The sequence below is a fragment of the Cucumis sativus genome, chromosome 1 (assembly GCF_000004075.3).
Source record: "Cucumis sativus cultivar 9930 chromosome 1, Cucumber_9930_V3, whole genome shotgun sequence".
Lineage (NCBI taxonomy): Eukaryota > Viridiplantae > Streptophyta > Magnoliopsida > Cucurbitales > Cucurbitaceae > Cucumis > Cucumis sativus.
In genome coordinates this window covers 9315496-9330995 of record NC_026655.2, presented here as the reverse complement: position 1 = coordinate 9330995, position 15500 = coordinate 9315496, and the positions used below count along the sequence as shown (strand labels likewise).

The 15500-nt window shown below is 31.1% G+C and overlaps 1 protein-coding gene across 1 annotated transcript; it reads right to left on the bottom strand.

Annotated features, from left to right (window-relative positions):
• Positions 1-111: 111 nt before the first annotated feature.
• Positions 112-5178, bottom strand: LOC101222940 (E3 ubiquitin-protein ligase WAV3). Its single transcript, XM_004139508.3, has 2 exons — positions 4622-5178; positions 112-2440 (listed from the first exon to the last, which is right to left on the bottom strand). Exons 1-2 carry the CDS (start codon positions 4853-4855, stop codon positions 506-508), a joined length of 2169 nt encoding a protein of 722 aa, XP_004139556.1. The 5' UTR covers positions 4856-5178; the 3' UTR covers positions 112-505.
• Positions 5179-15500: the final 10322 nt, after the last annotated feature.

Genomic DNA, 15500 nt, shown 5'->3' with positions numbered 1-15500 from the left:
TTTGATTATATATGAAAATAGCTTTCACTCCTCCCACTTGAGAGTAAAAACAATTAGAAGTTTATAAAAATGGAAATGAACAGAAAATTTTGCAAAATGGCAAAAGAAAAATAAAAATTGGAAAAGAATTAGGAGTAATATTATAACAAAGTTAGTGAGAAACTCACCACAATTATCCCATAATTCACTTCTATACCCCCAACCAAAATCACACTTGAGTAAACCAATGTCCCCAAACAAGGCCTTTTTAACAGTTGTTCACTACCCCCACCCAAATTTAAAATATTTCACCCCCAATTCTTATTCATTTACAACTTACAACAAGGAAGTATACCCACCAAAACTCTAGGTAAATATATACCCCCCAACAAAACTTCAAATACCACAAAAAAAGAAAAGAAAAAGGATGAATGGCAGGAAAGGAAAAAGAAAAAGAAAAAAGAGCAAAAATGAAAATGTCTACAACGATGGCAGGCAGGATGAAGTTTCCAGATACTACTGTTGGCTACCGTTGACGACTTCGAGCAGGAAATGTCATGGTAGGGCGGAGTGTTCTTTGGGGCCGTGGCGTTGGGTTCCCAGGTAGCATGGTTTGAGAACGAGTCAACATGTCTACCATTGATGGGGTTTGGTAAGCTTGCACAAGGCTTCCGTTGCGTGTTGAATCACCACGTGCAGTGGCTCGTTGCCATGAATGAGAGCTTAGTCCTGATAGAACGTATGCCCTTCCCGAAGCCTCGTAGATGCGTTGGTTTTCCATTCGTTCCTTCATCTCTTTCAGCTCGGCACAAAGTGCAGTGCACAAATGATCACCAGCTTGTCCTGAGATGGTTTCTGATAATGCCCTGTAACAATTCTCCAAGACAGAGACTGCATTGGCCAAATCACCACGTTCGGCCGCAACTCTTGCTTTGGCCATTGACTCCAAGGCATGAACCCGATTGCGTTGCCTGTCGACTTCTATTGATACAGATTGTTCTCCAATCACATTTGGCCTTCTTATCTTTACTTCCTCGATGTCCTCTAAAGTCACCATTTCATTCGTGATGGGATTTCGGTAAGTACATTTGACATTGAGCAATGACATCTCATCATAACCATCAACGGGTACATTGATTGTCACCAAAAAGTCTCTTTCTTCTTCAGCATACAGATCTCCAACACTTACAGTACCAATTCTTGAGCTTGCTGCGATGTTTGATCGGTAATTTCCTGCTTTCAGTGAACTGAGCTGCAAATTAGGATGAACACACTCAATTCTAACTTGAAGCTGTTGCACAACAACACTCAAGAGCCCTCCAATGCACTGCGCAAACGCATCCTGAATAGTCCTCTCTGCTTCTACAAATGAAAACGTTCCCCCCGAGATCTCAGAGATAGAGTGCATTGCCGTAGCATCATGGTCAGTACCAAAACCAAATGAATGAACGGGTATCTGCAGCGCTGTGTTGTTATTGCGATGGATTGATACTGGAAGAAGTGAAAGGTAGTCGGCTTCAGAATGTGAACTACCAATGCCAAATGTATATGTATCCTGACCATCTGAAAGTAGCATAATACTACAAACAGGATTTTTCCACTTCCGATCCAATAATACTTTAGTTCCTTTGTTTAAGCCATCAACGATGTTTGTTCCACCATTTGAAACCAAAGAATTAATAGCTTGTAATGCCTGTTGTCGTCCACTTTCGGTCATCCGGCGAAGAGGAAAGAGGCGTCGTGCTGCAGAAGAGAAGGAAATTACTGAAAGCCGATCTGAGGGGCCAAGGTTCTGTATCACAAAACCCATTGCTCGTTTTAGCAAAGCAAGCTTAGTACCGGCCATGCTCCCACTGACATCAAGAACTGTAACAAGGTCAACTGGAGCACGAGAACTTTGAGACAGAAGAGACGAGGACTGATTTTCACAACAATGTTGCCTCTGATTTGCAAGACTAGCTTTGATATGCACTAGTACAGTGAAATTATCGTGAACTGCTGATCGAGCAACAGCTGAAACTTCAGGATATGTCTTAACCTCAATTGTTCCAGTAGAACCATCAATAGCATCTACAACAGATGTTTCTCCATTAGGGATGTCAGACTGATGATCTAGGACTTCATCATCATCAAACAGACTTGGTTCAGGCCCATGAGATAGAGCTGCTATCTGCCTAGACGCATCAATCGGTGGGGGACGAATCCTTCTTAAAACGGTCATCCAGGAGTCATCTTGTGGCCAATCAATTTGATTGATTCTCATCATTCCATTGGGAAGATCTGAAGCAGGGCTCTGGAAAGGAATTTCTTTCCATTTCGCCCTGCAAACTGGGCAAATTTGGTTTCCATGCTTAACATTTGAGGTTATGCAATGGAAATGAAATGAGTGGGAACACTCAGCAGTGAAGATAGCATGACCCTTCCCTGGCTTCATAGCAGTTAGGCAAATCGCACATGTTCTCTGCCATTTGAAATTGAAAAAAATTATGAGAAAAAAGAACCAAAAACTACAGAACAACCTGTTTAGCTTTTTAAGATGCAGTTTCAGATGCTAAAATGAAAACATTGCCAAATACTTATCATTACACAGAATAGCATACTTTACAGCTTCTTAGTATTTGCTCGAAGCACAAGAAAGCTAATCAAATCCTCTTGTGAGGAAGGGGTTCTCTCTTCCTGCTTCCTTGACTGTATTTTTTGGTAGTGGGAGAATTCTCTTACTGAGATTGGTGTCATCATTGAGAATTTTTTATCTATTTGTTGGAAGCTTTGTTAATATTTTGTTGTTACATCCCTACAGAGGAGAATGAATCCACACGTGCTTTAATAGTTTTTAGCATCATCTCAAGGTTGTTCTTGATTAGAAAGATGTTTTTTCAAATTATATTATGTTCTCCCTCTCATTTGTAATGAGGAGATTAGGGAACATTTGTTTGTGGTGTTTAGTTTTTCTAAAAAACAAAATAATTAAAACAAAAAACAAAAAACAAAACTAACAACAACAACAACAACAAACAGTTCTTAAAACGTAAATACATAGATAAACAAATCAACTCTCTCTTTGAGTATAGGCATATCAAATTCAAGGAGATGCGTAAACTTTGAACTTCCAAGGTTGGTTAATGTTAACAAAGTTTATGAAATTTTCTTTATAAGCGCAATTATCCTACCTTGAGCAAAAAGGTAAGACTTCCTGCCAAATTCCTATCTTAAACCATTCACTTAGGCTTAGGCTAGACATCTTTGGCATATGCACTAAAGAAAAATGGAAAGGTCAATTTGCTTAAAAGCTAATTATCTGCAGGTACTTTTGGTATTAACTTTCGGTTTTTTCTTTTTGCCTCCAAACTCCAAAGGGTATTTTCAACTTACCTTTCCCCTTCCCCCATACTCGTGAGAGAGAAAGAAACCAAACTCAAACAGTAGGCGTTTCTAGGATAAAAGTAAAATTTCAGAAGAAAGTTTAGAAGGCAACGTGATGCTACAGTGTCCTTTTGCCTTGTGCAGCTCATTTCTCAAGACCATGTATCAAAAGAATAGACAATTTAACAACACAACCCCCTAACTAGAATCTACATATTTGAAGAGCTTTATTAAAAAGAAAATACTCATCATTACCACTGTAAAACACAATAGTAAATCTTCTAAGCAGAATAAAAAAGGGAAAAAGTCAATATTAGGTAATAGAGGAGGACTTGATGGATACCAACAAACAGTCAACTAGGTAACTTTCCAAAAGTTAGAATAATTAAGTAACAAATAGAGGATATAAAACAAAAGAAAGAAATAAAAAGAAGAGACCATATAAGTCCATTAAAAGAAGTGAAAATTATGGGTTGCCACAAAAAAATATTGTACTTTGAATTCTTTTTACTATTCACCTAAGTCTAGCTTATTATGGTGATTGGTGGAAGTCATACAATGAAGGTGGGGGTGGGTCCATTGGCTTTTCAAAAATCACCATTGAAGAGCAAAAGGGAAAAAGCTCATGGTGCTGACAATGCAAACCACTTCTCTCACTTCAGGTGAGGATTGAAAAGTAAAGGCAGAGAGGCAGAGTTACTTCACTAATAAGCCAAAGGTTTAATGGTCCTTGAAGGGACTACTCCACTTTACCATTGCCCACATAAATTCATGTAATTGAAAGTAACATTACAACTCATCACATTGAAGCCACAAAGTAAAACAGATAAAAGTAGTACAAAACAGAAGAACAGTGTTTTTCTTTCCCTTGTTATCTTTTCTGAGGCAATTGTTCATGAACACAGAAGGATAGTCCAATGATTTTTTCTTTAACAAATATAATTAGTTTCCTTTCCATATAGTTATCTTGGATTACTAATATCGAACAATCTTAACGGCATAATATACTTCAATTTAACTTACCAAAAATCTACATAAACCAAAAAGGAAGCAAACAAAAATCCTTAAGCAAATTTATTCACAACAAATTCCTTTAAAAAAGCCACCAAGCTGAAACAAAGCTTCCAAGAAAGCTTGACAGCTGAAAACTCCATAAATACAAGTTGAGAAAGAAAGAAAGAAAGAAATAAGTTAAAAAATAGCTTTGCATCAGTACAACAACAAGATAAACACCAGCAGAAAACCAAAAACGTAGCAAAAAGGACCAACCCCAACAAACCTTAGATGATCTGGTTGAAGATTTCGAGAGCCTGAGACCGGATGAGGACGAAGTGGGTGTTGCTGACGGGCGACAATCAGAGCTAAAACTAGCTGAAGAAAGCAAATTCGGCGGTGCGACGGCGTCGGAGGACCTAGAAGCCATGGAAGGCAAAGAATCATGGAGATTTCGAGGGCCATAGAGGCACATATTCAAGCCAAGTGCTACTTTCACCTTCTTCCAAGTGGAACCCATGATTCAATTCAGATCTAAGGGCGAGAAAATCTAGGTAAATCCAAGTGGGTATGAGAGTAAATGAAAAATTTGAAGAACACTGAGGCGAGAAGAGAGCATAGTGTGAAGAAAATTGTGAAGGGGATAAGGAAATTTTGATGAAGAAATGGAAATGGGTAAGAGAAAATTTTGAAAAATGCTTCAACTGGGAAAAGTGAAGACCATAGGAATTGGCAAGTTGTGACAAAGAAGAGAGAGTGTATTAAGATTTGACCTTTTCTTTCTTCTTTTTCTTTTGGATTTATGGGGTTGAGAATGGAGAAAAGTAAGAGCTTGAGAGTTTCAGCAGTCCTTTTGTACAAAGACAATTGTAAATTTTAGTATATTCAAACTAAGAATATTCTAATTAATGCTTCAAACTCTTATTTATTGTGTAATTAATTTTCATTGCTTCTTTTATTAATTATACATACATATATATCTTTTTAGTTAAATGTAAACTTTTATTTTTGAAGTATTTAGAGTTCTTTTAGGAATGAAATATTGATTTATTCTAGAAAAACAACAAACCTATTAATGTTCAACCTGATAACCCATATATAAACTTGATTCAAGTTTGAGTATTTAACCATAAAATGGAAACTCACAAATGGAATTAAAAATACTGTATATTGGAAGGACTAAAATGACATTCTTTTGGTGTATTATTCAATCTTACAGATTTGAGGGTTTTTCTTTCTCTCTTTCTTTTCTTCTTCTTCTTTTTTTTTTCTTTTGTTGAAAACAACGTATGATTAAGAAATGTACCAAAAAAATTTTAAATACAACTGGACAACATTAATGGGAAGGGAAAGTATTAATGAGTTTTTTTAAAAAAAAGAAAATAGAAATTTTAAAAAATAAAAAAAAGTCCATAAGCTCACAACGAGAATAACAAAAATATCTTGCTACTATCAGTCATACACACGTGAAAAAAATAATTTTGTACCCAGTCTAAATAATTTTGTAGCAACGATCTTGTAACAAGTCTAAATGATCTTGTACATTTCTACCTAGTCTAAATAATCTCGTAGCAAGTCTAAACGATCTTGTACCCTTGTATCAAATTTAAAGAATCTTATATTCTTGTATCCAGTATAACAATCTTGTACCTTTGTACCTCGTCTAAATAATCTTGTACCCGATCAAGATGATCTATTAGTGATACAGTGATCTATTTGGGACGAAATGAATAACTGATCATTTAGATATTGATACACGATCGTTTAGATCTTGCACCAAGAAGAAAAAAAATAAAATGAGAAATGAAGAAGAACGAAGAAATACAAAGATCGCATACTGTTTTTTTCAGCATATTCATTTTACCAATATTTATTTCTATCCACATTTTGATCAATTTTTTGTCAACTTCATTTAAACACATTGGATAAAAAATGATGATGAACGAGTAATGATTAATATAAAACATTTTCTACCACATAAAAAGTCACAACAACGATGAATGAAACGTACAAAAATTTAAGTTGAAAAATGATATATACATTAAACTAAAAAGAATATTAATATAAGAAGAAAACATAAACGTAAATTAGTATTTATAATGTGAAATAATACATTAACATTTATGTTGATCATTTCATACATTTTTAAAAGACATGAATAATATACAATAAGTAGTATGCAGGTTGCAATAAAGAGATGAGAAGTTGATGAACTCAATAAGAAACCAAAATTAAAGCAGATTAGTTAGTTAATTAATCAATTAATTATTGGTTTGTGTTTTTGCTTTGACAAAAACTAAACATTGGGGCTGCCAGCTGTATTATAGAAGTAGGGATCTTTGTTTTATAGAAAAACAAAATAAAATAAAGAAAGAGAGAAAAAAGGTAGGCCTCTTTATTGAGTACTTAGCAATGGTCAAAAGTATACAACTCCTACTTTTATATTTAATTCTATTAAATATTTACTTTGCTTCATGATCTTATATTATATTTTATTTTGGTCTTTTAAGTTTTTAAAACTTCTATTTTATGTTTCAATTCATCATCAACTTTTGTATAAACAATTTTATTGGCTCTTTTTATTACTACACACCTATATGTCTACAACTTATTATATGTATATATATATATATATTTATAGCCTTACACGTTTGTACACTGCATCTATATGTAATAATTAAATACCTTAATAAAAATGTCACTTTAAATTTTAATTAAATGATTTTAGAAAAGAAGTGAAAGAAAATTCTCTTCTGATCCTTTTGATTCAAAGTTGATAATTTAGTTAGAATGCTTACTTGATTAGTAAAGTAAGCAGTGATGATGGGGGATGAAATGAGAAATTAGATCCTTATGTTACTTCAAACTAAATCAAGGAGAATTTTAATTATATGTTTTGTTTTAAATTGTTTTAAGTAGAATAAAAGAAATCTATGACTTTGGTTTTAGATTGTCGGAGTTAAACTCTCTTTAGTTTAGTTTGGTGTGCTAACTTTTTAAAATAAAATCTCCTTTTGCATTCTTTTATTGAGAGTTTGAAAAAATATAATCAGTATAAAGGATTTTAGATAGTGCTCTCTTGCAGTGAGATATAGTTTGTGTGATAGTAATTAACCATTTGAGTCGTGGCATTTTCCGACGATTTTAGAGTTATTCACCTATGTTATTGCATGTGTTTCTAACTTTTGTTAATGATGGCCTTAGGACACTTGGTTGATGCCACATCTATATGGTGTCATTAGAGGTTCTCTCCAAATCTCCATTTGGCTTCGACATTTTCTAGAGCAAATAAAGTTTCAACGTATGGTAGCCTTGGAATACATTGTTATAAAGTTAACTATTAGAATAGTTAACTTTACTTTTTATATGTTTTTTATAACCATGGTACTACTTAGTCAAATTAAATTAGAAATCTTACTATCTTATATGTGTTGTCTTGAGGAAGACACATACGATACTCAACTCATTATACTAAAACTTGGCACCCTACCTTTATAAGGTTTGAATATGACATAATAATCACTCAACATCGAGCCAGTGGTAAATTTGTACCGGTGTGGAAATCAAAGAAACTATGAATGAGACAAGACTATTATGCATATAGTTAAAATAAAAAGACTAAGATTTTTGTATGCATACCTCATGTGTATTGTCCTCTCTCATTTATTGATAGTGAGGTTTGGTGGAGTTATTGAGGGTTGGACTTGCTAACATCCTCCTACTCTTTTAGCTGAAAATATAGAATGATTTTTGGATGGTTTAGGTAGAGAAGTGTGTGAAGAGGTTTAAAATCAAGATTTAAAATACCTATGTGATCGAATCAAAATATTGAGCTTTTTATTGCACGAAAATAATTGATAAAATGTCAATGTCGATGAATATTTATCAAAAAAATAATAGCAACAATAAAATTTTAAAAAAAACTTAAATTAGTAAATAAAACTTTGTTGGTAAACTAGGCAAGATGTTTATCATATAGAATTTTATTGTTACAATAGTGACATTTTATTCCTTATTTTATATGTTTTATGAATTTTTAATTTCTACAATATAATAAAAATATTTATTCACATTTCATGTCGATGTCGAACTTATGAAAATATAAAACTATCCATAAAAATATCAATATGTCTGAGAAAAATTGAATGCCCTAGTTAGAAGTGAGCAAACTAGTTTTTAGCCATAGCTATCCCACATATGGGTGCGTTTAAATCTCATGGCGGACCCATAAACGATTCAATTTGGCCATTTGAAGGTCAACAACCAATGCGGTTCGTAAAAATTTTGAAATAATTGTCATAAATGCTCATTTTGAAGGTCTAAAATGGCAAATGACCTTGTTTTTTTTAAAAAAAATGTCAAATGCCTCTTTGTTGATATTACGACCACTCTATATGGAAGTTACATTATCGTTCTTTCCTTATCGCTTTAGGTTTTTTTTAAATTTTATCTTTTCTTCTCCCGCATCGTAATTTCTCCTTCACTAAGCGTCTTCTTCTCTGGCTTTTTCTTCTTCTTCGGTATTACACGTCTTTTTTCTTTGACTTTTTCTTCATCTACGACATGATTTCCACACGAGAGAGGAGTGTGAGATGGACGAGACCAAGGAGAAGAATGAGAGATGGACAAGAGACACATTTAGAGAGATAAAGAGCAACACGGTGAGACTGACAATTATATTTTGGTAAATTTCGTCCAAATTTGACGTCGACATGTAAGGGGTCATTCAATTTTTTTTTTCATACACCTAATCATCTAACATTTTCACCTAATTTTTAGGCCATTTATTCGACCAATTCCAAAATCTTTTAATCTTCTAAAATGAAAGAAGTAAAACGAGTGTTTAACAAATTGAGAATCATAAAAAAATAAAAATCTAAAGGTTTCAAGATTTTGAAATCTTTATTAGAGTAATGTTTGTGTCCTTTGTATCTCATTCAAATAACACTCGTTTTTAGTTTTTTCCAAAGTGTGAAGTATAAGTTTTGTCTAAAAAAAATTACAAGTTTATTTTTTAAGAAAAACCTAGCTACATTAAAAGAAAAATTGTATTTGAATTCTATCTTAATAAGTAATTAAATGCTAAAAATATCAAGTCCTTAGACTTTCTAGTTCTATTTCACATATTGAAAATTTAATGGATCGGTTAAATTTAAATTAAAAATATTGTCTAAATATGATTTTAAACTTTCGATTTTATGTTTAAGATATGTTTACAAATTATAAACTATGTAAAACAGTTATAAAAACATATATAGTAGACTTGGACTTTAAAATTCTAAGAATGTATTGAAAAAGATCTAAAGATCGAAACAGTTTTTAGTTTTTTTTTTTCAAGTCAACGGAAATGATTAACTTGTACTTTAAGCCTTTTGATATTATATGAGAATTATGGAAGGGTTTACCAAATTTACTAGATAAAGAAAAGTAGGTGTAGTTTTAGAGCATTGTTATTTGAATCTTCTTATGAAAAACGACACCGTCTTGTTTAGCCATATACTTATTTTGTCCAAATAGATAGGGCCAACAACATGTGACAATTGATAGAGTAGTCAACTTTCGTTTTTGTAATTAAAATGACGTCGTTTTCATGTATAATATGATATCTATCATATTTCAATCTTTTATGCAAAAAAAATCCACATCTATTAATTTAATTATTGGTTACTTTGATTTTGCTTATTTTCTATATTTTATGAATTGTTTAATTATCAAGAAAATGGAAATGTTGATATTCGCTGTTGTATTGACGTCAGATAAAAAATGTAAAAATAACGATGAAAATATCAACGCTTCAGTAAAGATGCGACGAGTACTTTACATTAAATAATTTGATAAAGTTTGGTTTTAGATGTTTTATGATAGTATAATAAATCTTTTATAACTTAAAAAATTAACAATCGACTTGAAAAGTTATAAGTTATATCTAGCTCGTTTTGTATGAGGTATCAAATTTGTAACGGATATGAAATTTAACATGAATGATAAGACTTAACTCATTGTTGTGATCAAATCTATTATGTATTTGTAAGTGGATAGAATAATAAGTTAAAAAGAAATAGATATTTTAAAATGTAATATTACAAAGTAAATAAGATTTGTCAAAATGAGTTAAACTGAACTATCAGTTCTAACATCGTTAGTTATGAAATATTATAAGCAATAAGTTGAGTTGTTGATGAATAAGACACATAAAGATGATGGCTATTGGCAAAAGGAGAGGAAGACTCAAAAGGTTGGAAATTTTGGGGAATGGAAAAAAAAGTGTCATTATCAATTGGCACTTAGTGTTACGTTTCATAAGCACACTGAATTATGTGTTTTCTGATTGCTACATTTTGTGGGCCTTTGGTCACCAAATGTGGTTGAAATCTATTTTCTCAATTCCATTGCTCTTACATTCCCATTTTCTTTCCTATCTACAATAACTAACATATGCCATAAATCTTACTATCATTCTTTTTTTGTTTGCTCTTATTCTTGTTCGTCCGTTCATTTTCGACTAGTTTTTTTCTTTTTTCTTTTGGTCGTATGTTTCAGGATATTTGAAGTTGTTCTACATAAGAAATTCTTTTGTCAATGTGGTATTGAGTTTACTGTACTTTGATGTTTAAATTAGTACAAATAAGTGACTAACTTTATCGAGCACTAAAAAATAAAAATAAGGTTGAGTATTTCCCTTGTTTGAAGATTACTTATTCCTTCTCTTTAGCATGGTTGAATATAATAAGACTATGTACACGTTTGTCTTCTATCACATACCTCTAGACTTGGGTATGCTCGATTATTTTCTAAATGGTATTATATCCATTGACTCAGCTTATTGATCCAAATTAGGAGGAATTGACGTTTCCCGTTTTGGGATGCATTCCTCATGTTTCCTCCTAATACCCTATGGGCTTGAGTCCGTACGTGGGCTTTGGGAGTGATGCTTAACCCTCTCTTAATTATTTGTGTTTTTAATTCATTTAAGAGAAGGAAGGAATGTGCATTGTTGGAGAATCGATTAGAGGAGCTAATTAGATAATCCATTAACTCGATTGAATGACACTAAAATGAGAATGGGTGAAGTTTTAAGGGGGGAAAAGTTGGTGCTAAAGAAAGTGATGAAGAATATAAGTGACATCCATTTTATAAGGGGGATATGGTCTATATGAGGAGGTCCATTATCAAAGGGGCTAGCTGCCCTAAGCCAACACATACTTTGACTTGGCTAAGGTGTGAAGGTCGAACAAAGGTGCTCTCACCCTTGGTGGCTTTAATAACAATAACAAATGGTCCCTTCAATACTTCAACCTACTCGACTGGATGGAGTGAATGGATAATCCTAATGTTTCATTGAATTTATTATTTGTTTTACTGTTCTTGTTATTATTATTATCCGTACAACTATTGAGAATTCTCATTCAATTCTTAGTACGAGAGGACATGTCAATTATTACCAAGCTATACTCGCTTTCAACTTATTTGACTTAAATTCTTATTAGTGTTAACACATGTTTGTTTGTGGTGGTAATAAAACTTTTTTAAAACAAAAATAAGAAATAAGAACTAAAATAGTTATTTAGTTACATTTCAAAGTTTATTAAACCATACATGTTTTCTAAACGTTTAAGGACAAAAAGAAAAATCAACTTATTTTTTTTTACAATAGATGATAAACAAACTACTTCAATCACGTTGGAGAACTTTCTTTATTCTAGGTGAACTCCACATTAGTAATAAGAATAACCTTGATTAAAACAAATAGCTAACAACCGTAAGAAAGTTAAGCATATTTTGGCTTGGAAAAGATTGAACAAAAATCGAGAAGAAAGGAGAACTTGTTCATAATATAACTTCAAGATTTTGAACTCTCCACGTTCTAATACAAGTTGAAATTATCACCCACTATAATTTTTCTAGATATAAATATATTTTAGCGTTTTTAAAAAAAATAACAAAATGAATTAAATTATTTAAAATTATAGTGAAAGTTTATTGTGTACGATGATAGACACTAATAAACAATGATAGATATCCAAACAATTTACATTTCCATACGTATATAAATATTTTAAACAATAATTTACAAATTTAATTTATGGTTAAGTAATATAAATAGGTTTGTTGGTCAACTTAAAAGAAAGAGGATTCCATATGAACAAAAACTTTAGGAGTGAACCCTTTTAATTCTTTTGCCTTTATTTTTTTGAAAAGCTTTTGTCTAAAATTCTTAATTTCCCCATTCCCCTAAATATGAAGAGACACCACAATTAGGCATTGTTCCCTTGAAAATCTTTATTTTGTACTTTTTTGTTGACTTATTACTCACCAAAACCATCACAATATATATAAAAATAAGAGAAGTTAAATTAATTAAGCTTTATCAATTCAACTATTCTTTTAACAATTGTAGGCATACATAGACACACACATATATAAACATAGCTTAGGGGCGTTTTCTACCAAACCTAATTATACTTTGTTTATTATACTATTTTTATAGAGCATATGTTGCGTAATTAAAAGTAAGAAAATGACATTTTATATTTATAATATTAATGAAAGAATAAGTATAATTTGAGTTATTAGATTAAGATAAGGATATACAATATAAAAAAATTCCACATTCTGAAGTTGAAAGAATGATTTGAATTTGAATTGTTTAGTGTGTATATATATATATATATATATTGTTAGATGATATCCAATACAATAACAAACTTAAAAGCTTAAAAGTTTGAGGGTAATAGATGATTAAAGATATAGTTTGTATAAAATTTTGGAATAAAATAAAATAATGTAAGTGTTGACCAATGAGGAAAAGGAAAAATGAAATAAGGGTAAGTTAAAAAGAGGGGAGTCCAAGAAGGAATCTAAGTGGAAAATGGTGGAATTTCTCAAAAGAGGAGTTAAATAAAAGCATCCACTTTCTTGGGTCTCCATTTTGTGTCTTATAGTGGGAAAAAAAAGCACTTTTGTTTCTCAAACATTGAGCTCTCTTTCACTTTTACAAAAAAAGAAAAAAAAAAACACTTATTTGAAGTTCCATATTGTGTCACTCTTTTTTTCATCAAAAGGATTATTTTTTTTTCCATGAACCCTCTTTTTTTTAATTTCCTAACCATTTGTAATACTTGAAATTAAGAGATAGATATAAATAAACCGGTATCATATCTGAATGAGAGAGATCCTAAGGACATGACTGGTAAAAAAGACTTAAAAAAAATTAAAAGTTAATACCTATATCAACAAGGTCTACCTTCCTTTTCAGTGGCTCGATCATAGGAACTCTAAAGTTAAATGTGCTTAGCTTGGAGTAATTTTATGTTGGGCAATCTTTTGAGAATTTTTTTAGGACTCACGTGAGTGAGGACAAAGTATCCTGAAAGAACTCGTGTTGGTTTGTTGAGAGAACTTTCATATTAATAAGCTTTTAAGAATAGTAAGAATGATACTGCTAGGTCGCAGAAGAATTATTTTAAATTGCTGAAAGTAATTATAGATATAGAAAAAAATTTATAGATAGTTGATTGCGATGACTACTATTTGAGTCTATTTCTGTTATGATATAGATAGACACAAATACAAATAGTAATCTATCACCATTTATGCGATCTCTCGTGATATTTTGTTATATTTGAAACAACTATTTTTTTTCATGTTTTCTCGAAAATATCAATAAATCTTTAATATCCATGTGATCAAAGTCTTCTATTGATGGGTGTTTAAACAAATGTATGAAAATGTCAATGAATATCTTATTTCTACACTCTTATTAACAAATATTAACTTTAGTGGCTATATTTCACTCCATCTTAATTTTTTGCTATTCAAAGTTAGTTTTTATCAAAAATTAATTAAACAATAATAACAATAACTTCTATATAAGAAAAGAAAACAATGTAAATATATTTTAAAATTTCATAAAGAGAATGCTATTACAAAGTTTTTTACCCTAATAACAAAAACTAAATTTAGACATTTATAAGTATATAAAGTAGGATCCAAAGTAATATTTTAGCCAACAAAAAAACTTAAAAGTATTTTTACAAACGAATCTAGTGTAGAGATATGCGTTAGATATTTTTGTAAAATATTAAAAGTGTAGTTGTCCAACGTTGAAAAGGTTTTAAAAAGTTAATTAGTTAATCTTACACGAGAAGGTAGAAAAGTCATGGAACTATAAAAAAAAAGTATGTCTTTAGTTCTCAATTGTCTCAGTTAAAAACACTTTAAGTTTTAGTGTGCTAACTTTAAATAATTTCTTTATGTATTCTCTAGTTGGAGATATAGTAAAAAGTGTAAGTGGCCAAAAGTTTTAAAAGAATGTTCTTGTAATTGAGGTTGGAAAGGAGAATTTTTTATTTTTTTTGTGGTTGTAGCAATTTTTCACATAGTAGATTTCTTTTTTGTCCGTGACTTTCTCTATGTTAGAGTTTTCTATGTAAAATCTTGTGTTTCCAATTTTTATTGTTTTTTCTTAATTTCTCTATTATTTTTCTGCTTATAAATATAGAAAAATAAATCAAAATATCTACGAACATAAGAAGTAAGAGAGGAGCCATAGATGGAGGATTTGGTGGTCAATATTAATTGCATCATCGTTATATATTAGAGAAAAAGAAGGAGAAAATTAGATTTGAGTTTGCTATAACTATTAAAAAATATCCAAAGCAAATTGATGAGAAAAAAATGTAGTGTCAAATTTTCTTGACTATCTTTTTCATTTAGAGATGTCCATTTTGTTTGCACCAATCCATCTCCATCAAGATGGAGAAATATGAGAGGGAATGAAGAAATTTTTTTCCTATTAATTGAGAAAATATATTAATTGGATACGTCTCCGCAGAATTAAGCATTAAATTTAGCTTATATATACGAATACTTTGATATTAAAGAAATCTGATTATATAACTACTTAATTGAAACTTTATATGGTAACAATTTATTTTAATTGATTTTTTTGTAAAGAAAATACATCAAAGGGAAAAAAATCCAAATAGAGAACTCGATTCTCATAAAAAATCTGAACGAAATGGAGAGAACATTCATTAACAACTTTCATAATATTAGTATATGAAAAAGGGTGGTGGTGGATTTGAGTGGATAATAGATTTGGGTGATTGAATGAGAATGAATCTAATATGGATTTGAAGGGACAGAGACAATATGATATGCCT